Here is a 26,240-nt window from a genome sequence, read left to right as displayed (position 1 = left end):
CGCTCTTACGGAGATGACTCCGCCCCTTCAGCCATCTTGAGTCTGTAGAGAAAGATTTTTGAGGTGGTTTTGATAGGACGGTTTGGACTTTCCCATAGGGCGGGACGTTCACGGTGATCTAATCCAAGCCCTTTACTGCCGTGGAAGTCAGAGGCAGGAAGTGACGTCCCCAAGAGCTCCGCCCTGGATTCCCATACAAGTAAACCTAAGACCCAGCGAGCGGGTGAGGGAGCAGTAGGAGCCAATTGTCGAGGGAGTGTCTGGGAGGGGCATTTTCGGGTCATTTCCTCTCTTCGCTCTCCGAAATGGCCAGACGTGGAGTTCCGACCTTCCCAACATGGCCTCTACCAGCGATCATTCTTGAGAGTCGCGTCGCTTGACCCGGAAGTTTAATCGCGGACCGCGGCGGCTCCCGCCCTTTTGCGCTTGCGCCCAGAACTCACTTGGATGCCGGCATCCGGATCTGAGGAAGGAAGATGGCGCTGGACGGACCGGAGCAGGTAGGAAGGTTGCGGCGGGGCCCGGGCAGGGAAATTGCGGGGACAGATGGGGTTTGGAAGTCATATCTGGGCGGGGGACAAACCGAACCCAGGTTTGGATCCGATGGAGGCGGGGGCCGAGCTTCAGCTAGGGCCGGTGCTACCCCACAGGCCGACGTGCTTTGTCAGCGCCGCCCCGGCCGGGTCAGGGGCCGGGGATGCGGCCCCGAGCCCAGATCGCACGGGGCGGGGCCGCCCTCGTGCCCCGCGCGTGATTGGTGTTCGTGCGGGTGCGTGTCGCTTTCACGCCCGCGTTGATGGCAGGCTCCTGGCGGGCAGGGAGCTGTGCCAGCCTCACGGGTCTCTGTGCCGTAGGCACCCCCCAGAATGTTATCTGATAACGTTTCTTCAGCAGATGGAGTTGGAGGAGGGCAAGGCCGGGAGTGGGCTGCGGCAGTATTACCTGTCCAAGATCGAGGAACTTCAGGTGAGACGCGGGGCAAGGGACGAGGAGGGCTTGAAGGTTCCGGGAGGAATCTCTGTCAGCGTCACTCCGGGAGGCCATGGGATGGAGGGGGGAGGGAGAGCCCGGGTGTTATGGGAGTGGGGGTCAGATTGGGAGGAGGGGAAAGAAATCAGTCTCCAAGGACCCCCCCTTAGGGAGGGAGGGAAGGCATGGAAAGTTGGGCTGGCCACATAGGGAGGGGGTTGGGTTGAAAAAAAATAAGTGAGATGAAGAAGCTTGGGAACCTTCCGCGTGACAAATGCTGGGAAGACACCTGTTGCTTGGGCCTGAGCTCAAGGAAGACAGAAAACCCAGAATTCTAATTTTAGAGGTCTAAGAGTAGAAACTGGGTGGAATGAAGACGTAGTGAAGGATATTTTCACAAGCTTCGGTGGGGGCTTTAAAGTTTTTGTAGGAAAAATAAAGTATGTAGCTGTAAGAGGTAGGGTTAGCAGCTGTCTGGTCTGTGTTACAAACTCCATTGTTGTAGTGAATAACTGACCTGGGCTTTAATAAAAAAAATAAAGGTCCCCCAGAATTTTGAAGCTCTCTTTGTGAGGGCATGTAATATCTAGGCTAGAATTAGCTTCTTCTTTGGACCTTTTTGAATCATGGCAGGACTTTTTGAGGCATAGAACAGGGTGGATGTGATCTGTTTGCTAGAATCTGAAACCAGGTATAGCAGACCTTGTCCCTTTTCATAATCACATTTAGGAAATTTGGCCAGGAAATTTTTTTTTTTTTAGCTACTTGCCTATACATTATACTTGTTATCTTCTGCCCACTTCAGCTGATCGTGAATGACAAGAGCCAAAATCTACGTCGTTTGCAAGCACAAAGAAATGAGCTAAATGCAAAAGGTGGGAGCCCAGCATAATGACTGGGATTCATAGATTCTGGCTTCTGTTTTGACTTTCTGGGTGGTACCCTCCCTTGCTACATTTCAAATAGTAATACAAACTAGCATGTGATTGAGCGGTTGTGTGGTGCAGTTGATAGAGTGCCAAGCTTGGAGTCAGAAAAACTCATTTTCCTGAGTTCACATCTGGTCTCAGACACTTAGTACTGTATGACCCTGAGCAAATCACTTAACCTTGTTTGCCTCAATTTCCTTCACTGTAAGATGAGCTGGAGAAGGAAATGGCAAATAGCTCCAGTGTCTTTGCCAAGAAAACCCTAAGTGGGGTTACCACTAGTTGGCCACAACCAAAACAATTGAACAGAAGCATTATGATTGGATTAGCATTATTTACATTTCTAAATATATTGAAAACATTTAAAGATCAAAATATTTTATGCTTCACAACAGTGCTTGAATTATTTGAATTACTGGGCTGGAATGGTAATCAGGTAGTTTGTTGAGCTATTTAGCAAAACGTTGCAAAATTAAAAGAAACAAAACTGCTCATATTTGCTTCTCATACAGTGCGCCTGCTACGGGAGGAGCTGCAGCTGTTGCAGGAGCAGGGGTCCTATGTGGGGGAAGTGGTCCGAGCTATGGATAAAAAGAAAGTTTTGGTCAAGGTACAGAGTTTGACCCCAGGGACTGAAACAGGTTTATTTGCTATATTTGTTACCCCTTAAATGGACCCTTGGGAGGGGACAGTGTTGCATCTTATTGGTTGATACATATTCTTTTAATGTTCCTTGACTTTTCCTTGGTTGTATGACTTGGTACCTGGGATGGAGACTGATGCCACTTGGAAAGCTAATAAACTCCTCCCTCTAGGTACATCCTGAAGGGAAGTTTGTGGTTGATGTAGATAAGAACATCGACATCAATGATGTAAGTGTAGCAAGGAATAAAGGGGGTAAGGGGCTGGAACCTGTGTGCTGTATTGTAGTGATGTTTTCTAAAATCATCCACCATAACCAGGTGACACCCAATTGCCGTGTGGCTCTTCGAAATGACAGCTACACCCTGCACAAAATTCTGCCCAACAAAGTAGATCCATTGGTATCTTTGATGATGGTGGAAAAAGTGCCTGATTCAACCTATGAGATGATTGGTGGCCTAGACAAGCAGATCAAGGAGATCAAAGAAGTGATTGAACTGCCTGTTAAGCATCCTGAGCTCTTTGAAGCACTAGGCATTGCACAGCCCAAGGTGAGGGGTAGGATTTACTGTGGGAGCCAAATGGGAGGTTCTCATCCATGCCCTGCACCAGATACCAATGTTAAGTCACAAAGAGGTCAGAGGCAGTTGTGCCTGAAAGACATTAATTGGGATATGAGAGAATAGAGGTGGAATTTACTATGAGAGGACTGAGTTTCGCATACCCTACCCTAGGGTGTGTTGCTGTATGGACCTCCAGGAACTGGCAAAACTCTCTTGGCTCGGGCTGTGGCTCATCACACTGATTGCACCTTTATTCGTGTCTCTGGCTCAGAACTGGTACAGAAATTCATTGGTGAAGGTGAGCATGGTAGGGGAAGATAAAGTCATGAGGTAACCATGGGTTAGATGAGGTGCGGGGCCAACCAGAATCCTTCCCCCAGTTTCGTACTCAGCTTTTGACACGTCCTATGTTTTTCAGGGGCAAGAATGGTACGGGAATTGTTTGTTATGGCCCGAGAACATGCCCCCTCCATCATCTTCATGGATGAGATTGACTCCATTGGTTCTTCACGCCTAGAAGGTGGTTCTGGGGGAGACAGTGAAGTACAGCGAACAATGCTAGAACTGCTCAACCAGCTGGATGGCTTTGAAGCCACTAAAAACATCAAGGTGGGAAGGACTCTGGTTGGAGCAGGTAGAGAAGAAGAAAAGGGTAGAACCTAGCCTGCAAAAGAGAATAAAGACAGCTGACAAGCCCTCTTTTTTCTCACAGGTTATCATGGCCACCAACAGAATTGACATCCTGGACTCTGCTCTACTTCGCCCTGGTAGAATTGACAGGAAGATTGAGTTTCCGCCCCCTAATGAGGAGGTTGGTGGTAGAGAGCACTCAGGGGAAAGTGTAGCTGCCTAAGAGGAGGGGAGTGTGGTGCTCAAGGCTTCCCTCTCCTCTCTACCACTACAGGCACGATTGGATATCTTGAAGATTCATTCTCGGAAAATGAACCTAACTCGAGGCATCAACCTACGGAAAATTGCAGAGCTCATGCCTGGGGCATCAGGGGCTGAAGTGAAGGTAACCTAGAGGGCATAGGAAGAGAAGAATGTTTTTTGGCGCTGGCACCTGAGAATCCTGTTAAGAGGATATCATGGTGTCTTTTCTTCATCTTACCTTCTGTGTGCAGGGTGTGTGCACAGAAGCTGGAATGTATGCCCTTCGAGAAAGGCGTGTCCATGTCACCCAGGAAGACTTTGAGATGGCAGTAGCCAAGGTAAAGAGGCTGTGATGGGGGGGGGGGGGGTGGGAAACCATAATATACTCTGACCTGGTTGCCCCCTTTCTGGGCTGTAACTTTGGTGAAGAGGGATAGGACCAGGTTGGACCCTATTTTAACAGGCTTATCATTTCTTCCTTTAGGTCATGCAAAAAGATAGTGAGAAGAACATGTCCATCAAGAAACTATGGAAATGAAGTGGTCAGCCTTACATCTCCCAAATAAAGCTCTCCTATGGGACAGTTCTCCTATGATTCTAGTCTTTGCTACCCTTCGTTGCAACCCAGAAACGTTTAGTGATTACACTCAGAAGGCACCAATAAACAAAAAGTATTTATTTGGAAATTTCCAAACTAGCCAAAAAATGGTATTTGCCACCCTATCCACTCCCCTTCCCCCAGCCCCCATGGGGCAGCAACACCCTTCCCTTCCACCATGCAAACATCCATACTTCCATACTTCCCTTACCCTTTCCCCTCTGGCCTTTCTGAGGCCAAAGGAGTTTAGTCTTCCTAAGGAAGACTTCACTTTATCCCACCCCCTTCTACCCCAATGTAGGGGCAAAGCTGGGACCACTGCCTGACACCCAAAGAGATGATGGCGGCCGGAGCCCTTGAGCCGCTTGCATAGATTAAGAAAATGAAGGGGAGGCACCAGGTAGAGCTCCTAGGAAGACCCCCCAACCAATCCTTGTACAAAAAGGTGTTTCCCACTTAGAAAACCTGTTCCCCAAATAGTGCAAATACCTGAAGGAAAGGAAGAGACCAGCAATGACACTGGGCTTGTGGGAATGGCAAAGAACTTTGGTTTAGAAAGGCCAGGGAGAGCCTGGGATGTGCCCTTTTACCCCTGTCTGGCTCCCTGAAGCCAGCTCTGACCTCCATGAGGTCAACACCTGTAAACATAAAAACCCAGGGGTATTTGGTTTTGAAATTTTGCAATTACAATATCAAAGCCCAACCCCCTAGGGCTGCCACAGCCCCCAGACGTCCTGCTCAGGACTGCCCATAAGGACAGAGGAGGCATCTGCTGAACCAATTAAAGCTAACGCAAAAGTGAATAATAAGGCTGTGGGGCCCAAGCGACTATGAATCCTATGACTACATTTATGCAACTAAAGCTGGGGAGATGGGGTGGTGGAGGCTTCTCCACCCCATCCTATCCCACCTCCCTCTAAACCCAGCTGGGGCACAGAGGGTGGCACCATTCCAGTCTGAGGAGGGAGTGGTTGCAGGAATAAAGAAGGCTCCCTGAGCTGCTAGGTCAGGCGGATTCCCAGCACCTGTTCCAGTTCCTGCCTGCGCTGCTGCACCTGAGAGTGGGGGAACAAGGGGAAGGAGAAATAAAAGACAGGTGAGCATAAGATCTGCAAATTCATAACTGGAAGGAAAAGGAAGATTGGCCTTTTTCATCTAGGCCTATTGAGACCTGGAAACCCTGACTAGTCCTCACCTTGGCAAAAATGTGCCTCCCTACAGCTTCCTGGGCCCAGGGCTGATGGTAGAAAGCAGCTCTCCTTTCTTCCTCCGGGTTACCTATCACATCTGTGATGATCTATTTGGAGAGAGCAGAAACCATGAGAGCACCCCTAACAGTCCAACAAAGGAGTAGGGAGGAAGAATGAGTTGGTATCCCTGATGGTAATGGCTCTAAAGTCAAACCCACAGATTGGAAGTCAACATATTCTATTACCTCCCTCCCTGACTCATTCTCTCATACCTTTAGATCTCGTCGCTGAGAACGCAACCATTCCTGAATGAAGTCCTGTGGGTCAGTGCTGAAACTGAGCATGAAATCCCTCTGAGTCTTCAGCTGGTTGATGGACTCAATGGTTTCATGGATCTGAGGAGAGTTGTGTCAAGCAAACCCATTCTCCCTGGGGTTCTGCTCAAAGCCCTGCATAACATACCCCATCCCATGGGGTCTCTAGGGCATGGGGACAAGGAGGAACTATCATAGCTTACCCCTAGAGGGCAGAAGCCTACCTTAATATCCAGGGATGCAATCTCCTGTTGGTTGGTGGTGGAGGCTAGAAAGTTGCTCATTTGTGCCTTGAGTGGATCGTCTACCTCAACATCAATATCATAACAAGCTGTCTTCTTCTGGTCATTGGGGTCCACACTAGGCCAAACCAGAAGGGAAGAGGATGGGATGACATACAGAACACACAGATCCTGGGGCTATCCACTCCCCCATGCAACCCTAGGACCTCGTTAGTTTCTGGACAGCAGATGCAAAAGGGTTCACCATTTTCCTAAAGAACCAAAGTAAGGGTGGTCCTTCTAAGCCTCCAAACCACTTGTTTACCTGATGACATGATTGATGACAATGGGGTCTGGATGCTGCAGCAGCCCAGCCAGTTTCATGGGTATCTCCGAGAAACGAAGACGCCCACAGCTAAAGATCTAGGGAAGGAGCAACTTGGGTAAGACAAGGCTAGGCTGTAGACAGGGAAAGGGGTGGGGTAGCTGGCTAAAGTCTGGGAAGGGTACACAGGGCATCTCAGGGCTTACAGGATCAGCAGTCTTGCAGACTAATGTGAAGCAAAAGTTATTTCAAAAAGGACTTAGGGAGGCGGGCATGAAAGGGATAAGCAGAGAGCATGACAGAGGCACAGAAGGGATATTGGAGTGTTGACCTGGCGAAAGTAGCGGTTACAGTTGATGTATTCATGCTCATGCCCATCTTGCAACTGGTTGTGCTTAATGTACAGCCACAGTGCTTGCATGATGGCAGCCCGGGTCTGGGTGTGCACACCGAGGAGCCGAGCCAACCGAGGGTCCAGCTTGTATTGGGGCGGCTGTGGAGAGACCAGGGTGGAAAGTCAGAGCAGAAGCCCAGCTGCCACACAGGCAACTATGTATTCACCAGAGCAGCTCCAGGAAATCACCTGATGATCCAGCATAAGCAGAAGGGTACACTTGACATTAAGGTCCCCAGGGCGTTTCACTTGGAAGCCATCTGTCTCTTGGGTTGTAGGCAAACGGTGCCACTGAGGGGAAGAAGGGTCCGTTGTATGGAACAATACATATGCTTTCCCCACATGTAAGACTACGGCCCCCAAACATATCAAAGTGTGATTCCCAAAGCTGTGGCCCAAAGTTCACAGTATCACATTACTCTCTCCCTTGGCTTAGGCTGATCTCACCTCCACCAGATGATTATCAGGTCCATAAAGCTCCTTGTCCAGCTCAATAACCAAACTCTTAAAAAATGAAGAAAACTTCCTCTTCTGTTTGCTGGGCTAAGAGACAGGATGGAAGGGCTAATTAGGCCATCAGATTCCCCCCTCTCCTGCAAACAAAAGTGAGGCCTACTCTGGTCTTGAAGAGGCATTTGGGCCTTTGAAACAGGACTTTGGGTAATGGTAGGGTAGGAGTGGCAGGGTTCCCAATAATAATCTAACATCTCTTATCTCCCTTCTGTCCTCTCTCCACAAACCCCTTTCATTTTCAACTCACATCATCCAGTAGCTTCCCCTCCACTCGAAGTTCCCAGGAGGCTACTTTGTCTCCTGCTGGAACTGACCCTGGGGCTCCCACTGTAGCTCCTGAAGCTCCTGCCCCTTCACCTTCTGCCTTGCTGGGGCTGAACGTGTTAGAAATGTAGATTCGAAGCTTTCGTTTTTGCTATGTAAAAAAAGACAGGGCATCTCTTGGTTAGCTCATGTGAAAAAGACAGCCAGCCACCTCAAAAGGACTGCCTTAAAGTAAGCCCCAATCCCAATTCTAGATCAAGTCCAAACTTTAGGAGCAAGAAAACAGCCATACCTCCTAAGCTGGGTGAGAGGATGGAAAAACCCAACAATCCTGCCCCAACTCCACCCTAGACCACTGATGCTAGAATAAAGGCAAGAGAATTTGAAGAGGAATGGAATAGGGAATATATATACCGTCAATGGTTTCTTGATGGCCTCCTGGATCTCCATTCGCTTACGAGCAATTGTTTGGTCCAGTTTACGCTCAAAGGCCAAGAGGTCCATATATGCCTGAGACTCTGGGACTAGCTCCCGGATCTTGTGGTTGGGGAAGGGAGAAGGATAAGTAAGCATCAAACAAGCTTAGCTACCTCTCCAACCCCATATCAGCTGAATATGTTTGCATTTATGGATCAAAGATCTAGGACTAGAAGGGATCTTAGAAGTCATGTAGTCCAACCCCTTTATTTTACAGATGAGGAAACTGGGGCCCAGAGAGATTAGGTGACTTGTCCAAAGTCACATAGGTAGGAAGACTCAGGTCCTGTGACTCCCTAGTTTCATTCTCTTTCCACTCTAGATTGCATCTAATTTAAGGGAATTCCCTCTCCTTGCCAGTTGCCCACAGGGCTTTCCTCCCAAGCCTAATACGTACTCGCTGAGGTAGAACCTTATCTGCCATCTTTCTTCTCTTCAGCCTGGGAAGGAAGCAGAGACATCAGACCCTCATCCATGGGCTTAATGAGTACACACAAACCATCTCTCCCCATCACTTCTCTTGCCCCAAGCCCTAGTTTCTCAACTTTCTCTTGGCAGAGGACTGCAAGAAAATAAGCCTCATTCACTTTGGTCTGAGACCAGGAAGAAACTCTTCTGTTGGGAAAGGTAGTGGTAGGGAGGGCAGGGAAAACAGATAAGACTTACCCTCGGCGCTGGGTGGGCATTGGAGGCTGGGGCTGTGGCACAAGCAGACGTTTCCGGAATGGGTCCATCATAGTAGGTGGCATCCCAGGCCGAAGTGGAGAAGCTGTGCCAAAGGGAGAACCAGCTGGGGGTCCCACCTGTAGGCCACTCATAGGAATCCTGCTTCCTGGAGACATACCAGGGCGCTGCAGGGAAAGTGGAACAGTTGGGGCATAGGTTACCGGGTATGCTCGACAAAGCCTTCCCCCTATCCCCTCCATCCTGGTTCTCTTGGTCACTAATGGCACATTTCCCACCCTGAGCTAAGTAGAGCTTTGAGTAGTCCACAAAGTGAGATGACTCAGTGGAAGACAAAGGGGAGCAGGCAACTGAACGCAAAAATATAAGCCACACCTGCCCCACCCCCACCAACCGCCCAGGCAGTGGTGCCAGCAAATAGGATGGGAGCAGCCTCACCAGAGCACAAAGAACAAGGGGAAAATCTCTCCTCTAGAGAGTGAACTCGTGGGAGGAACCCAATCTCTCTCAGGTTCTAGTTCCCAGCATGCAGCTGTGCTACCTTTCCCCAGGCTGCCTTTCCAGACGGCTCAGAGCAACCTGTCAAGGTCTCTTCACCTGGCACCACAGAGCCTCTCCCTTCTGCCCTGGCTTACAGTGCAAGCTAGGGAAAGCATCCTAGCCAGGCCATTCTAGTCTACAAACTGCCACCTGTTATGTTAAAGCCAGGCTAATACTGATAACGTGGCTGCATTAATGAGAGTAGTTCAGAGACAGATGGTGAGTCAAAGCCACAAACAGCCCCTCCTACCTCCCTCGACTCTACCCCCCATCTCTCTGTCACTGCCTCTGTGGTTAGGAGAAAACAATCTCTACCTATGCCACCAATACCACCAAGCCATGAGGCCTTAAGAGGTGAGACTCTTAACAATGGAGACTGTGTCTATGGAAGGGTTAAGAGAAGGAAGAAGGGTTTCTACACCCCATCAACTCACCGCAAAGAGATCTAGGAAGCAGGGAGAAAGAGCAAAGAAGAGGCACTGGGACTTTTAAATACCCCAAATACCTAACCCAAATTGGGCCTTTCCCTCAAAGCTTAGGCACCTACTAACCTGGGAGAGAAGATGCCCTGCTTCTATTCTATCCTTGACTGCCTGTCCACATCATCATCATCATCATCATCATCAAAACACCACCCACACACACCCTTCAGTTTCTCATTATTGAGTGGACCATTCCTTAGTCCTGCAAACATGACCAGGTATCTACTTTTTTAAAAAACCTTGACTTAACTCTGCAATCCTCTCAGCTATTGTTCTATATCTCTCTTCCCTTTTATAACCAAATGCCTAGAAAAAAACTACACTTATGGCCTCCACTTCCTCTCCCCTCACTCCTCAACTCTTGGCAATTTGGCTTCCAATCTTATCCACTTAAGTAAAATTGCTGTCTCCAAAGTTACCAATGTTCTCTTAATTGGCACACGCCATGGATTCTTAATCCTCATCCTTTTTGACAATTCTGAAGCATCTGACACTGGTTCCCTGATACTCCCTCTTCACAGTCTTAGCTGCCTTCTGACCTGACTGCTCCTTCTTAGTCTCCTCTGCTTGATATAGATCTTCTTCTAGGGGTGTAACCTCAAGGCTCTGTCCTAGGTCCTCTTTTCTTATATTTCCCCCATCTTGGTTATCTCATTCAAATCCCAAGGGTTCAATTATTATCTCTGTGCAGATAACTCCTACATTTATAAACCTTACTTTCTCTCTCCTCTAGTCCACTCCCACATCAGCAAATGCCTAGTGGACATTTCCAACTTAAAATCTTGTAGGCATCGCAAATTCAACAGAACTCATTATTTTTCCCTCAAAATCTACCTTTCTTCAAAACTTCCTTACAACCTCAGAATCACCTCCAAGTGTTCACACTTCTTCTCCCCATGCATCCAATCATTTCCCTAGTCTTACAGTTTCTGACTCCATATGCCTCATATTCCTGGCTTTCCTTTCATTCATACAGTCACAACTTTAGGCTCTCATTGGCACTGGACTAGACCAAAACAACAGCATCCAAATTGGCTTCCCTGCCTCGTCTCTCTAATCCAATCCATTCTTCACCTGGCTGCCAAGTTATAATCCTACAGCACAGTTCTGCCTATGTGTCCACTGCTCAGTAAAGTCCAGCAGCTCCCCCATGACTTCCAGGCTCAAATACAAATTCCTCTTGTTTGGCATTTAAAGTCCTTCACCACCTGTCTCCCTCCCAACTTTCTGGCATTATTATACTCAACTATCCTTCCTGCACTCTGCAGTTCAGCTCATCTGGCCTTCTTGGTGTTCCTCACATACAAAAGACCCTCCATTTCCTCTCTCTGTATGAATACTAAATAGTAACTGTTTCTCTTTTACCCAGAAACCCTAAGGATCTTCTCCCTTCCAGTTTGATTTTTTTTTTTTAATTAAATGAGCCATCCCTTGAGTAACTACTTAAGGAGGCCTATTCATTAAATGGGTGTATCTCACTCAAAGAAAGAATCTGATAAGACCTTAGCCTAAAAGGGCCAGGATCTCCCACTGCACCCGGGGGGCATCTCCAGTTGTCTTGATGGGATGGATATCAGGCCACTGGACGCTGATGGCTCAGGAGGAGAAAGTGAGGTTGGTGGCCTTGCACAGCCCTCCTTCCCTCAAATCAAAGTCAACTGCAAGTCATATCATTATCTTGACATCATGGTCCTCTTCGAGAACCAAGGACAAAGACAACAATCAGCACCTGTGCACTCCCTCCTCACTTCTGACTCAGGATCCGCAGCCTCTTTCAGTGCTCAGCTCAAGTACTAATCCCTCTTAATTCCCCAGATGCTAGCTACTCCTTCCCCCAACAAAATAATCTTTTTAAAAATTTCTTTTGTATATGTACAAACATGATGTTTCACTCTGTGAAATACAAGTTCTTTGAGGCCAGGGTCTTTTCAGTTCTTGTTCTTGTTTCCCCAGCACCTACTACAGTGTAGCTGGGACATAGTCACTTAATCAACACTTGCTGATGGCTTGACCAGTTATTTCCAAATACCTGATCAGACCTCCCCAAATCCAATGTCTCAGCCCTGCTAATCTTGTGCTTGGCACAAATAGGAGGGATGAGTGCAAAGTATATATACATATATATATATATATATATATATATATATATATATATATATACACACACACACATACTGTATACTTCCTCCCCTGGATTTTTCAGAATCCTTGGAGCACCATCTACACCCACTCTTGGTAGGTGCTCAGATAACAGAGTAAATGCCTAGCTGAAAAGGCAAAAGGTAGGGCTGGGTACAGGTTCTAGCTTAAACATCTGCTCCAGACCTTCTTGCCTTAGCTTTCCTGTAGGCTCAGGACTCTCCCATATGGCAGATGAGTTACAAGCTTACATGCCCTTGTAGTAAAGAGACCACTCTACAGTGTCATGTCCCAGTTTGCTTCAATTCCTCCCCAAATTCTTCCTGGATTGTGTCTTGGTTTAAGAAAACTATTCCATTTCCCAAGAGACAATCCTAAACCCAGAGCTCCCAGACTCAGTTCCCTAATTAGGGAACCAGACTTGTTTTCCCTGGTCTATCTGGACCAGTTCTTGGGGCACTCTCCCCTATACTTAGCACCAATGCCACCTTCTAACTATCTGGACTATCAGAGATATATCACCTTCCTTGAACTGAAAATGAGCCAGAATCAAGAACTGGTTCAGCCCTTATCACTTAACAAGAATAAGGACTGAGACAAGACTGGCTGGTCAGGGGTAGAGAATGAAGCCCAGGAACAACATACCTCTGGACTGATGCTCCAAACAGTAACTTTGTAAGAGACAAAATGCACTTTAGTGATCCTGCATGTCATGTCTAACCAAAAAGGTCTCAGATGAAAGTGGAACAGACGTCACTGTCTTTAGGATACTACTGCTGAGCTGTCCAAATACCAACAGTCACTGAGAAGTTCCTCATTTTTCAACAGGCCCCCACTAACTCCTTCCTCAGTTTTCACCACAGACACTCACAGTCCCTATTCCCCTAGCTCATCTGACATTCCTAGTAGTACTGATACCGCATCACAAAGTTCTTTATCCCCTAGATATCGTGGTCTAGGCACAAGGAGGGCCAGTGGTCCAGAAAAATGTCCCCACCCGTCACTGCCTGCCAAATTCCCCTAGATCCAGATCTGCCCTTCCCTCAGGAGCAAGGGACCATTGATTCCCTAAAGTCTTGTGAACTAAATAGTCTGGCTGATTCTGTATTTGCCATGTTCAAGGCTATTTCCATGAATCCCATATTGGAGTAAACCCTTCCTACGGCTCCCAACAGTAGGAAGGAAGGGGAGGAGAGAAAGTTGAGAGGGAATATAATTCAATGCCATTTAATCATCTCAAAAAGGGAAGGGTTTAAAAAAAAAGTTTAGCCCTGAATCCATACTAGGCTTGAAGCTGCCTAGGATACTGGTAATTCATGTCAAAGATGATAGGCTCAAGGAACTGGTTTGTTTTTGGATCTTCCTGGAACCGTCTTGGCTCTAAAAGTCCTCATGAGCAAGGCAGGAGGTAGGAAAGATGGACCTGTTTCCCTCAAGGCCTTGAGACTAGGGTCAATATGGCTTATCATATCCAATCAACTGGGAAAGGTAAGAAGGGGGAAAATGCTATTAACAGTTATCATCTGAGAGTGCTAGCAGAATGCATAGGTGTTCCCCTACCTCTGTAAGCTGCTTTCCTTCTAATGCCCTCAGCCTGGAGGGAAAAGAGGAACAGAGCAACCAAAGACTTTGAGTGGATCAGCAAAGAAAATTCAATGCTAAGGTAGGTGGTTTAGTCTTCAGCATAGCCCAAAGTGGACGGAAATGAAATGTGTGTAGAGAACGAAGATAGGAGAGGATATGACTCTCCTAAGTATTCATAAACAATCTAAAACAACTAAGAGATTGGGGAACTGGGCTAAATAGGTGTGAAGTCCCCACTAACTAGAGCCCAGCACAAATCCCTGTCAGGTATTGCCTTCTAGGGGCAGAAGTAACTAACCTTTGACCTCTAGGATTGCCCAACTCCAAGCAACTCCAAGACCTGCACTCAACTGAGTCTCTCTGAACCCTCTTACTGCAATCAGTTCCCAGACACAATGACAGCGAAGTGCTGAGAATGCCTGCCTGTAACTATCCTGGAGCTGGGCTCTCATAGGCCCAGGCCTCCTTTCCCAAGGACTTATCCTGGTTACCTGGCTTAACTCAGCTATATCCCATTTCCTGAAAAACCCAACGGAGGAAACCCACTGGACCTCCTCTGGAGGTCCTGGTGCATGAGGAAGAGGTCCATTCAACTTAAATTCTAAGCTTCCCATCAGCACCACCTCTCCCTCCAAAAAAGCCACTGGGAGTTACATAAAACCATAACAGGCCAAGGCAAGATAAAACATTACCGGCTCATGGCTCCAGAAAACAGAAAACGCCTGAAACAAAATCTTCCTAGGAAACCTCACTCCTGCAATGGGGCTGCCATCCCCTACCCCTAAGTAATTCTACCCTCCCCTAGTTTGTCCATATCCCCCCAGAAACCCAGGATTCCTCTCTACCCATGGAAGGCCTCGGTGCTCTTTCTGCCTACAACAATCTCCACACTCCTTAGGGGCCTCCTTTTGTTCAGGAGCACCTCACACTTCTAGCCCTGACTGTCCCCACCTGCACCGACACCCCACCGCCCCATTTCCATTTCCACCTCCACACATGCCCTTTTACCCCACTCCTTTCATCAGCCAATGTGGCATTTCACTCTCAGGTGCTCAAACTAGCTTCCCTTTGCTCCACAACCTGGGGCAGGCTGGCCTTAGCACGAAGGCCCTACCCAGGTTCACACGTGCACCAAATCTCCCCCAACCCCCATTCCATACCCACCTGCCCTTCCCATAGGGCTTGGCCTGGGGATCAGAGGGCTTGGGTTCAGATTGGACACTTACTATCTATGTGACCTCAGCCAAGCGACTTAACCTCTTTGGACTCAGTTTCTTCCTCTGTAAAATGGGGGATTGAGGGATGCAGGCCTGGATGACCTCTGAGTTCCCTATGATGGTGCCCTTATCTTGGGAAGCCACTGGCCTGGGAAGCCCCGGACTTGGTGTTCTGTGTTCTAGGGCCGCCCCCCAACCCTAACTGTAGTTGGCCTTGACCCCTGGCTGGAGTGACCCTTGAACTTGGCACCGTGAGTCCCGCTTCCTCTGCCAGGCCCCTGCACCAGAGCCCCGGCGGGCCCCACGCCGCCCCAGCCCCGGCCCCCGGCCCCGCACCTGGTACTGCGCCGCGGGTCCCGTGGGCCCGATGGGGCGGAAGGCTGCGGCCCCGGGGCCCCCCGCGCCTCCTGCAGGCCCTGGGCCCCTCAACGCCGCTCCCGGCAGCATCCCGTGCCCCGCGGGGGGCGGGGGGGCCCCCAGGGCCGCCGCCACCGCCCCCCCTCCGGGGCTCAGCGGGGGCAGCGGGAACCCGCCCGCGCCGCGGCCCGACATCGTTCCGTCCCGTCTGGTCTCAGCCTCGATCCAGGTTCCGGGCTCCGCGCCCAAGGAACCCCCTCCGCGATCCGAGCTCCGGGGCTTCCGGGTCCGAGCTCCGAGCTTTACTGATCCAGGTTCCGGGATTTCCCGGTCTGGGACCCGAGATTTCCTGATCCGGCTTCTAAACTCTGCACTGATCCGGTATGGATCGGGTCAGTCCTAGCTCCGCTCCTGGGCTGGGAGGGGAGGAGGCGGAGAAATCCTGATCTGGGCTCGGTACTGCACCCACCCGCTGGAAGTTCAGCCCTCGGTGGAAGTGGGGGGGGGGGGGGGGGGGTGGAGAGTGGAGGAGGGGCAGCAATGTCCCCACTTCCCGCTGACAGCAACAAACTACTGACTCCGCCCAGCCCCCGACTAGGCCCCGCCTATACCTCATGTCTCACCCAATCCAGGGACACCCCTCAAATACCGCCCCTCGCGAGAACCGCCTCTAACTGCCGGCTTCCCTCCCTCCCTTGGCCAGAACCCCGCCTCCTTCCCCCCGCCCCCAACCGGGAGACCGCCGGAGGCATCTTCCTCCTCCTAGCTGTGCTCCCGCCCCCTGCAGGACAGGAGGAGGGGAAAAACCCGAGCAGACCCCGAAGCTATCGCGCACCTTCACCGCCTTCTGATCAACTCCTAGTAAATGTCACTGTCTTTAGCTTAAGGGCCGAGACCCGTGGGGGTGGCCGAGGGCAGGTTTCCCATTCATTCCCAGCCTGGGAGAGACAGCCCAGGCACCAAGGTCCCCGCCAAACCAGCCCATCCAGTCTCGGCAGGGCTGGAGGGGCTGCTGCGGGGGGCTGCTCTCCTTCCCCCACTTCCGCGTGCCCCCGCTGCCCATCTCTGCGTGACTGATTGCCTGTTCACATTAGATTAAGTCAGCGGGCATTTGCGCCCTTCCCATGGCCAGGCATTGTGCTACATCCCTGGGGCTACAAGTGCCCTCAAGGAACTTACTACATTTTAATGAATAATAATAATGCTGCCTTTAATATAGCACTCCGATGTGATCCTTCTAACCACCCGGGAGGTAAGTGCTTTTCATGACATCCCGTTACAGAAATAGGAAACTGAAGCAAACAAGTGAAGTGCCTTGCCCAGGGCCACTGAGCTACTGTGCGTTTGAGGCTGAATTTGAACTCAGGTCTCCATGACTCCAAGTCCAGCACTCTATTCATTGAGGCTCCTAACTGCCCTGCTTTTGTTTCTCTAACAGGGAAAGGAGTTTGAAGGGGTTGGGGGTGCCCAGGGGCTTGGGGTGGAGGAGTGGAGAAAGAGAATGAAAGTTGGCTGGTTGGTTTGAGTCTCTTCAAAATGGAGGTTCAAGAAGGAGTTAATGAGAGAAGGGGGCCCTTGGGACATGAGGGCGAGGTGGAGAAGTCTCTGGTCAGGGTCATTCCCCAAGATGGAGATTCCAGAAGGAACTCACCTCTTGTTCTAATCCTGGCTCTAACCCTGCTTGGCAGAGAATTATTGGCAGCCTGAATTGCTTCAAAGCAGGATTCCTTCACACACACAAGAAGACAACTTCTGACATGCATTGTAAAGGGTGTTGGTGGAAGAAGCATCTCATCAATCTTCCCTTACGGCATTTAAAGTAATTTGATTTTCATGGGGTAGCAAAGAACTGGAAACCACGTTTTGACTGGGGAAGGTTCCACAAATTGTAGTGGGTGAATATACTGGAATTGCATTGTGCTGTGGGAAACCTATGGTTGTGATGAATACATAGAAGCATGAAAAGACTTCCATGAACTGATGCAAAGTGAAGTAAGCAGAGGTTGGAAAACAAAATGCACAGTGACTGCAACCATATAGATAGAAAAGAAAATGTAGCTTCCTTTTGTGTAGACTTTCCCCCATTAGATTATAAGCTCCTAGAGAGCAGACACTGATTTTCCTGTTTGTATCCCCAGCGCTTGGCATAGTGCCTGGCACAGAAGATGCTTAATAAATGTTCATTGACTCACTAACTGGTTCAGTATCTAGGTACCTGTTCTTTTCATTGTTTTAATCTAAACATGAACTTGGTGCACATGCCAGCTTTGTCACTTTCTATCCGTGTGACTTTGATTAGTTATTTAACCTTAGCTTCCTCATCTATATAATAAGTGGACTGGACTAGATAACTCTTTTTTTATAAAGTCATACAAAACATTTTCGTATTACTCATGGAGTGAAAATAATCTGCTTCCATCAGTTCTCTATCTGGAGGCGGACAGAATTTTTCACTGGTTAACTTTAAAAGTCTAAATCTGTTCTGGATGGCGTACAGCTCTAAATCTATGCCCGTGTGATCTCCCACTGGGGTGATTCTTGTTCCTCTGTATTACCTTTTTCCTACAATTCTTTGGTACTTTTCACAAACTGCTTGGCTGAACAGAAACTGCTGGTTTCCCCTCCTCCCAAGAGCTAATCCATCTTAGTACTTGTTTGGCTTCTTATATTCCTCTGGTAGATTGCTGATCGGCAGCCTTCTTTCTGAGAAGTTGTCAAAGGCCTTCTTCCTCATCCTCAGTCTTTACCCAAAATCCATCCTTCTATGAGAGAAAAGGGTTAATGTGACCACAAGACATGAGTAAAATCTTTTAACTTTTATTTGTTCCTTATTTTACACTTCTAGAAAAAGAAGAATGACAACTTTTACCCCAGTATTCTATGGTTTGACAATTAATAAAATAAGACCATAGATTAAATTCCTCAGTTCAGATACCATTTCTGTTTCTTTAAGATATAAATGGTCAATTCTGAGCTCTTTCTTTTCTGAATTCTGGGTGAATTTATCGAATAGTTTTATGACTTCTTGGATTCAAAAGTTCCTTTCAACAATACAGATTGCAACCCGTCCATGAACATCTTGTGAGATTTTTGCTGCCCCCATGTTTCCCAGAATGTGCTCTGTGCATATTTGTCCTAGAGGCTTTATTTTATTTTTCCTATGGCATTCTGGGGAGAAAGGAGGGCAAATGAAGATAGAGATAGGATGACCAAAAGAACAAAAAACCAAGATAAAAGCCACTGAGGCTTTTTTTTTTTTTCAAAAATGGAGAGAAAAGAAGGCAGGCTGAAAAGAAGACCGGACAAGTAGGGCAGCTTTGAAAGGTGCTGGGTGAAGTTATATATTTTAGAAGAAAAATAGGCAGTTTATAAGAGAGATCTGCAGTTTCGTGTGCAGCCTGAGTTTTTGAGTATGGCCAGTTTTAACATGGAGTGTGCCTTTGAATATGCCCAAGCTATCTAACATGGAATTCCACCTGGGTGGAGTAATCTTCTTACCTGAGTCTAAAATGGTGAGAGGAACAGACCAGGTTCTCCTCCACCATTTTTCTGTGGTGCTCTTTTCATAAAGTAAACCCATGACCCAGCTTGGAGAAATGGTCTTGAGCATGTTGGTTTCTGTTCTGTTATTCTCAGTTTCAGGTACCTGTCAGAGGTGATTCTCTGGGCCTCTGAGTGCCAGTCATGGTGCCTTGGGAGCCAGGGTTGCAGGTGGGGTGAAGCAGACTGGCAGGGAAACCCCAAGAGTCATGATGCCTGGGCTTCTGACCCACAGGAGGGTATTGGACTTGGAACTGGCACTGTCTTTCATTGGAACTGAGTTAAGCTGTGAACCTAATCCCCTTCCTCTCCCTACAGACTGAGGTGGCCTAGGGGAGGAGGAGGATTGTGCCTTTCACATGTTCTGGGGGAGTATGTTTGTCTGTTTTTGATTATCTTCTGAAGCAAATATTCCTTTGTAAAAGTTTCACATCTTTTTCTTTTCTACTGTATAGATGGGAAATACCGATTTTGTTTGATGTTTAAGTTCAGAGTAAAATTTTAATTTTTTAAAAAATGTTTTCCACAGAAGATGCTCCCAGTATTTAGGTGACACAATGGATAGAGCCAGGAATCAGGAAGTTCTGACTGTTACTAACCATGTGACTGTGGGCAAGTCACTTATCTCTGCCTTAGTTTCCTCAACTGTAAAATGGGCATAATAACTACCTACCTTGTAGAGTTGTTGTGAGACTCAAAGGAGATAATATTTGCTTAAGTCAGTGCCTGGCACATAGTAGGCACTTAATAAATGCTTATTTCCCTTCCCCCTTCCCTTCACTTCCTTTTTCCCTTCCCTTCCTGTTTGGGTTCAGTCAAAGGGCCACACTTGAGCACCTCAAGGGCCACATATGGCCTCGAGGTCTCAGATTCCTCACACTTGCTCTATGAAATACTCAATTTTTAGTTATTCAGAGGCAATTATATTCCATGTCTCAATGTCATATATCATTGGTTATTAACCAGGGGGCTATGGGCCTGTTTCTAAAAAGTTTTGATATCTGTATTTCAATATCATTAATTTCCTGTATAATTCTATGTATTTATTTTGTGTATTTAAAAACATAATTCTGAGAACGGGCCCATGGGCTTCACCAGACTGTGACTGGCCTATGACTCAAAAAGAAAGAAAGCTGCTGCCATTTGACAATATTTATAGAGTGTTAGTTCTGTGTGATGCTGGCATGTGCATAGAGTTCTCTGTTCATGGGCATGCTCAGCTGATGAAAAGTTCCCAGTTCTTTCCCTCCCTCCAGCCTCTCCCCACCCATTGAGAAGGCAAAGAATATGCTATCAATTACACATGTGAAGTCAAGCCAAACATACTTAAGAATGGAAATTCTTAACAATTTTGAGTCTTGGATCCACTGAATCTTTCTGCCTTTCCACCATCCAAATAACTTTTTGGTTAGTTCCAGAGTTGAAAATCACTGCTAGCTGAGATATAAGACTGGATATACTGAGCTAGACCTTTGTGGAGGGCGTTCCTAATGCCACATATTTAACATTTGTTGTTGTTCAGTCGTGTCTGACTCTTCATGGCCCCATTTAGGGTTTTTGGGCAGAGATTCTGGAGTGGTTTGCCATTTCCTTCTCCAGCTCATTTTCAGATGAGGAAACTAAAGCAAAAAGGGTTAAATGACTTTCCCTAAGTCACGCAGCTGGTAAGCGTCTGAGGCCAGATTTGAACTTCTGAGCTTTAGGGTAAAAAAAAAAAAGATTGATGTCTTTTTCTGAGCAAATTTTGCTCTGTGAAGTTTAGATTCAGTCAAAGAGTTGAACTTGAGGACCTAGATGACCACAAGTGGCCTCAAGACCATAGGTTCCTCACCCCTGTTCTAGAAGCATAGATTCTAGATCTATGTTCCTATTTTAACAAGAGACCAGACAATGGGTTCAGTCCTTAAGAGCATGGGAAGAGTCCATGAAGACTTTTGGAATATAATCAGATAGGGTTTAGTCCTCTAAAAAGAACCTTTTTGGTTGGATGTGGAGCTAGTCAAAAGGTATTCGTCAGCCTGGACATACCTTTCTAGTTACCTAAGTACAAAAATCTAGCAAACGAGGAGTCTGATCCATGCTTTTCACTAGCATACCACCACAGCAAATGAAGAGAAAGGGAATCTGGGCCTAATTAAATCGTGCTGTATCCTGATTGAATATCTTTTCCATGCTATTGTTAAGTATGCCTTCTTTTGTTAAGTGCTAGATCATCTATGGATATCTCATTTTGTTTCAATCCCAAACCTGAACTACCGGACCAGCCTAAGTCAAGCTTCTTACATAACAGCTGCCATGAAGGTTTTGTTTTGTGTAGGACCTATCTTTGGAATATAACTTGAATATTAGATCCTTATTAGAAATATTTGATGCCAAGATTTTTTTTCTTCAGTCGTTTTGCTTCAAATCCTGGATGCATTGATTTTGTTCATGTAAAAGTTTTCAATTTTGTTTGGTGGAAATTATGCTTTATCTTTTAGGCTCTCTAGTTTTTATTTGGCTTTTAGTTCTCCTCATAGCCATAGCTATGAAAGAGCTCTCAATCCATTCCATTTTTCACCAGTTTTTCTTTATGATATGACCTTTTACATTTGTTGAATATATATTTGAAATCTTATAGTGTAAGATGATGGTCTAAATCGCTATTTTTGTATATGAAACTGAAAATCTCTATTATGTGCAACTTGTTTTGTTAATGTATATGATAAATTCAAAATAATTCCAAAACTTTTTTTCTGTGTCTTGTTCTGAACTTCCTTCTTCAATAAATATATCTAAAAAAGAATTTAGTAACTCTCTTTTCTCCTTTTTCTAATTACTATCTAATGCTCCAAAAGAAATAAAGAAAAACTCACCCTTTTAACAAATGTTTAGTCAAACAAAACAATGGTCTGAATTTTTTTTCCTCCAAAAGTTACATTCTGTTTTTTCCAGCAGTTCTTGCCAAAGGGGAGACAAGCATGGTGGTAGTGGCTAAAAGACTGGGCTGGCTTTAGTAAGATCTGGGTTCAAATCACCCTTTAAATACTTATTACTCTGACTCTGAGCAAATCATTTAACCTCTTTGAATGCAACTTTATAGTTATGATCCTACTTTGATAATATAGATTTGTCTGAGAGTAGGTGAAAATGAGTAAGCCTAGATAGATAAATATAGATATCTAACTATAAATATCTGTAGAGATATATGTATGGCCATCGTATGGATACATAGATTACAACTATATAGCTATAGCTATAGATCAATTGAATGCAATCAAGTGAAATTTTATAGAAGGTGAAAATAAGAGCGTTAAGGACAGACCCTTGGGGGGACACCCATGGTTAGCGGGCATGACCTGGATAAAGATCTAGCAAAGGAGATTTAGAAGGAGCAGTTGGACAGGTAGTAGAAGAACCAGGAGAGAACAATATCACAAAAAACTAGAGAGGAGAGAATATTCAGGAGAATATAATGACAGTGTCAGTGGATGCAGAGAGGTCAAGGATGAAGAATAAGAAGAAACAGTTAGATTTGGCAGCCAAGTGTTGGTAGCCAGGTATTACCGTAGACATAATGTTGGACTTGGAGTCAGGAAGATGAGTTCAGATCCTTCCTCAGGTCCTTGCTAATTGTGTGAGTATTGGTAAGTCACAGCTTCTAGTCTTGGTTTCCTCATCTGTAAAATGGGGTAATAATACCTACCTCACAGGGTTGTTGTAAGGATCAAATTACATATATATGTTACATACGCACATATATACATACACATAAATACGTGTGTGTGTTTGTATAAAGTGCTTTGCAAATCTAACAGTACTATGTAAAAGCCAGCTATTATTATAAGTTGTTGGGGGCTGCTAGATGGTGCAGTGGATAGAATGCCAGACTGGAGTCACAAAGACTTGAATTCAAATCCAGCCTCAAACACTTACTGTGTGATCCTGGGCAAGTCATTTAACCTTCTTTGCCTCAGTTTCCTCATCTGTAAAATGAGCCAGAGAAGAAAATGGTAAACCACTCCAGTATTTTTGCCAAGAAAACCCCAAATGGGCTCATGAAGAGTCAGACAAAACTGAAAACAATTCAACAATATTAGAAATCATAGAGAAGATGCTGACTTGCCTTTTTATAGGTAGTTTCCTTACCTTAGAGTTCTGTATACCAGTTAAATCACCAATCTAGTCCATATCCTCAGACTAGCTAAATTCAATTTCAATTTTTTACTCAGTGCCTATCTTAAGTTATACATACTACTTAATAAAACTACAATTTTTTAATGCATTACATTAATTATTATACAGTTATACTGCACAATGGACATATATGAATGTACAATGAAAACTTTTCACTAATGGATAACATCAGCCCTTCAAATGAGTATAGTTTTACAATATGTACATCATTGTTGTTCAGTCATGTCAAACTGTAACACCATTCTGGGGTTTTCTTGGTAGAGATAGTGGAGTGGTTAGCCATTTCTTTCTCCAACTTGTTTTACAGAGGAGGAAGCTGAGGCAAAGAGGGTTAAATGACTTGCCCAGGGTCACACAGCTAATGTGTCTGAGGCTGAATTTGAACTCATGAAGAGGAGTCTTCCTGACTCCAAGCTCTATCCGTTGTTCCATTCAATCAGTCAAAAAAAGCATAGAGTAAGCACTATGTGCCAGGAGGTATGCTAAGCCCTTGGGATACAGACAAAAATGGAAACTCCTTGCTCTCAAGGGGCTTGTTACGTATAGTTCTATTTCTATCAGGGAGACAACATATATAAGGGTGTATAGAATAAACATCTATAGACTACATATGAGTTAGTCAGGGAGGAAGAGCACTAGCAGCTGGGGAAATCAGAAAAGGTTTCCAGTGAGTCTTGAAGGAAATGAAAGATATCAGTTGGACGTAAGGAGGGAAATCATCCCAGGAATGGATCCTGTGCCTTATGTGAGGAGCAGAGAGAAGACGTATTTGCCTTGACCATGAAGTACAATGGAACTGGAAAGAAAAACTGGGAAAATAGGTTGGGCCAGGCTGTAGAATTCTCATTTTATCTTAGATCTCCTGGGGCCATAAGGAACCACTGGAGTTCATTGATCAGGAAGCAACATAATCAGATTTCTTTTTAAGGAAAAACAATTTGTCAGCCATGGGAAGGATGGATTAAAGCAGGGGTGGGGACCACATGTGACCCTGTGGGTCCTCAAGTACAACCCTTTGACAGTACAAGTTTTACACAACAAATCCTGTTATTAAGGGATTTATAGGTATTAGGGAGATGCTGAAGTTTGTTGAATGGAGACAAGGTCAGACCTCTGTTTTATGAAAATAGGCAACAGTCAATAAGCATTTATTAAATGCCCACTAATGCCAAGCAGTGTTCTAAGCACTAAGGATACAAATATAAAAAAAAAGGAAAAGAAAAGCCAGTCCCTGCCCTCAAGGAACTTAGGCTCTAATGGGGAAAATGCAAAGTAATAGAGCAAAGTGAGATGTTCCAAGTTGAACATCCTCTATAAGTGGAGGCTTTGGAGTTACCACACCCTCCAAAGCAATGGTGGAGGGGAGTGGTGAATCGGAGATACATAATTTCTGGATAGTTTAATAATTTTATTAAAATGACAGCATTTTAATAAAAGGATGGCATTTGACCTTCTCTCTCTTAAACCAAAGACCCTCACGGTGGCGGACTCAGAGGTTTTCTGCCCTATGAAGAGTAGAAATTCCCTGTACTGATAATCAGCTCTGATTGCCTAACAATGACAGGTGGACTTTACAAAGAGAAATGGGCTTACTCCATATAGGGGCTGAGAGCGACAAGATGTCCCTTTTGGATGGAGAGACGATTACTACACCCAGACCAACCCCAGCCTTGAGCAGTTTAGACAAAGTGTGTGTTTCCACTCAAGCTTGATTGAACGGAATTCCCCTTAGATCAGATAGATTTTCCCTGTGAGGTTGGGTGGGACTGGATAGAGGAGGTTAGCTCAACTTGCAGAGACTGAGGTCTTAAAATGAGGATAGATAAAAGGGGGAACTCTGAATCTCCCCAAATCATTAGTTAATTAATGATAATTTATCTCAGTGACATGGCCTCTGCGGGGTTAGGCAGAGGAGAAGAAAAGCCTTTCCTTCCCTCCAAGAATGATTCTCTCTTAGGAACATGGTTCTTCCTACATTTCTGGTGCCTGGTCTAGAATTCATGAACTTCCTCCATGACATGATTATCTAAAGCCTTGAAAAAGCTAATATTTGTACCCTTTCCATTAGAAAAAGAGGTTCATACTTCAAAGAAGGACCACCAGTTGTGGGGGAAATTTTATAGTTAATTTAACACCTTGTTATCATTTTACCACATTAAATCGTCTGCGACTTACTATGACTACCAACTGATTTTGGGAAGAATCGCATATTCTTTCCCTTTCAAGGGCAAAATCTCTTCCTTTCTCCCATTCTTTTCCAAACTACTATCATTAATCACTCCAGTCAGGATTTTGGTAGCTAACAGATTTATTTTTTTATATAAATAGAAATACATGTATAAACAAATGAAGTAATTAGTCATTATTCATAGTAATAGATAAAATTAATATAGTGTTTACTATGTGCTAAGAACTTTAGGATTATTATATCATTTGATCCTCATGATAATTTGGGAGGTAGATACTATTATTATCATCATCCCCATAGTACGGATGAGGAAACTGCAACAAACAGTGGTTAAGTGACTTGCCCAGGGTCACACAGCTAGTAAGGATCTAAGACCATATATGAACCCAGGTCTTCCTGACTCCAGGCCCAGTGCTCTATCCACACAATAGAGAAGTAGCCAAGAATAAAAGTTGTGATTTAGAAAGGAAGGGGTGCCAAACTGCTATAGGAGATCAATCAATAAAATTTATTTAGTACCCACTATATTCCCACCACTTTATTAGGTGTTAAAATGCTATTTTAAAAAAGTAATTGTGTCCTTTGATCTCAAAGAACCTGCAATCTGGTTGGAAATCCATGAGGGGAGAGAGGGAACAATCATTTATTAAGCACCTGTTATGTGCCAAGCACTTTACAAATATTATCTCATTTGTTTCCTGCAACTCTGGAAGGTAAGTGATATGATGACCCCCATTTTATAGATAAGGAAACAGACAGACAGAGGTTAAATGTCTGACCCAGGGTTATACTGCCATAGCAAGTGTCTAAGGCTGGGTTTGAACTCAGGTTTTCCTATCAGTCCAATGCACTACCTAACTACTTTTAGGCACAGAAAATGGGACAATATCTATTGCTGACTAATTTTAAAAATAATGTACTGTCTTATACAAATAAATGAATATCATCTCCTTCAGAATTATTGCTTTTGGAAACTTCAGTCATTACAATGGTGCTGCCAATACTTAAAAACTTTTGCAATACTATGGCATATTCTTTTGAATATATTCAATATGATTGAA

At 45.6% G+C, this 26,240-nt stretch overlaps 2 protein-coding genes and 1 long non-coding RNA gene across 4 annotated transcripts; 2 read left to right on the top strand and 1 right to left on the bottom strand.

Annotated features, from left to right (window-relative positions):
- Positions 1–341: 341 nt before the first annotated feature.
- On the top strand, positions 342–4,562 carry PSMC5 (proteasome 26S subunit, ATPase 5). Of its 2 annotated transcripts, none has more exons than XM_072645841.1 (12): positions 342–500; positions 895–966; positions 1,775–1,844; positions 2,411–2,508; positions 2,714–2,770; positions 2,861–3,091; positions 3,275–3,401; positions 3,522–3,712; positions 3,816–3,914; positions 4,008–4,118; positions 4,228–4,314; positions 4,461–4,562. In XM_072645841.1, exons 1-12 carry the CDS (start codon positions 477–479, stop codon positions 4,512–4,514), a joined length of 1,221 nt encoding a protein of 406 aa, XP_072501942.1. In that variant the 5' UTR covers positions 342–476; the 3' UTR covers positions 4,515–4,562. The 2 variants fall into 2 exon arrangements, with proteins under 2 accessions (XP_072501942.1, XP_072501941.1); XM_072645840.1 differs by having other exon boundaries at positions 892–966.
- Positions 4,563–4,637: 75 nt separating this feature from the next.
- On the bottom strand, positions 4,638–15,668 carry SMARCD2 (SWI/SNF related BAF chromatin remodeling complex subunit D2). The gene is made up of 13 exons (XM_072645842.1): positions 15,255–15,668; positions 8,939–9,123; positions 8,670–8,712; positions 8,210–8,332; positions 7,779–7,946; positions 7,466–7,561; positions 7,208–7,309; positions 6,956–7,117; positions 6,625–6,722; positions 6,303–6,438; positions 6,037–6,159; positions 5,770–5,871; positions 4,638–5,629 (listed from the first exon to the last, which is right to left on the bottom strand). The coding sequence occupies exons 1-13, from the start codon at positions 15,468–15,470 to the stop codon at positions 5,576–5,578; spliced, it is 1,608 nt and encodes a 535-aa protein (XP_072501943.1). The 5' UTR covers positions 15,471–15,668; the 3' UTR covers positions 4,638–5,575.
- A 436-nt stretch (positions 15,669–16,104) lies between these two features.
- On the top strand, positions 16,105–17,470 carry LOC140528216 (uncharacterized). Its single transcript, XR_011975109.1, has 2 exons — positions 16,105–16,527; positions 16,964–17,470. It is a non-coding gene; the product is annotated as an uncharacterized lncRNA (long non-coding RNA).
- The last annotated feature ends 8,770 nt before the right edge of the window (positions 17,471–26,240 follow it).

The sequence above is a fragment of the Notamacropus eugenii genome, chromosome 2 (assembly GCF_028372415.1).
Source record: "Notamacropus eugenii isolate mMacEug1 chromosome 2, mMacEug1.pri_v2, whole genome shotgun sequence".
Taxonomy (NCBI): Eukaryota; Metazoa; Chordata; class Mammalia; order Diprotodontia; family Macropodidae; genus Notamacropus; species Notamacropus eugenii.
This window is presented reverse-complemented; position numbering and strand designations above follow the sequence as displayed.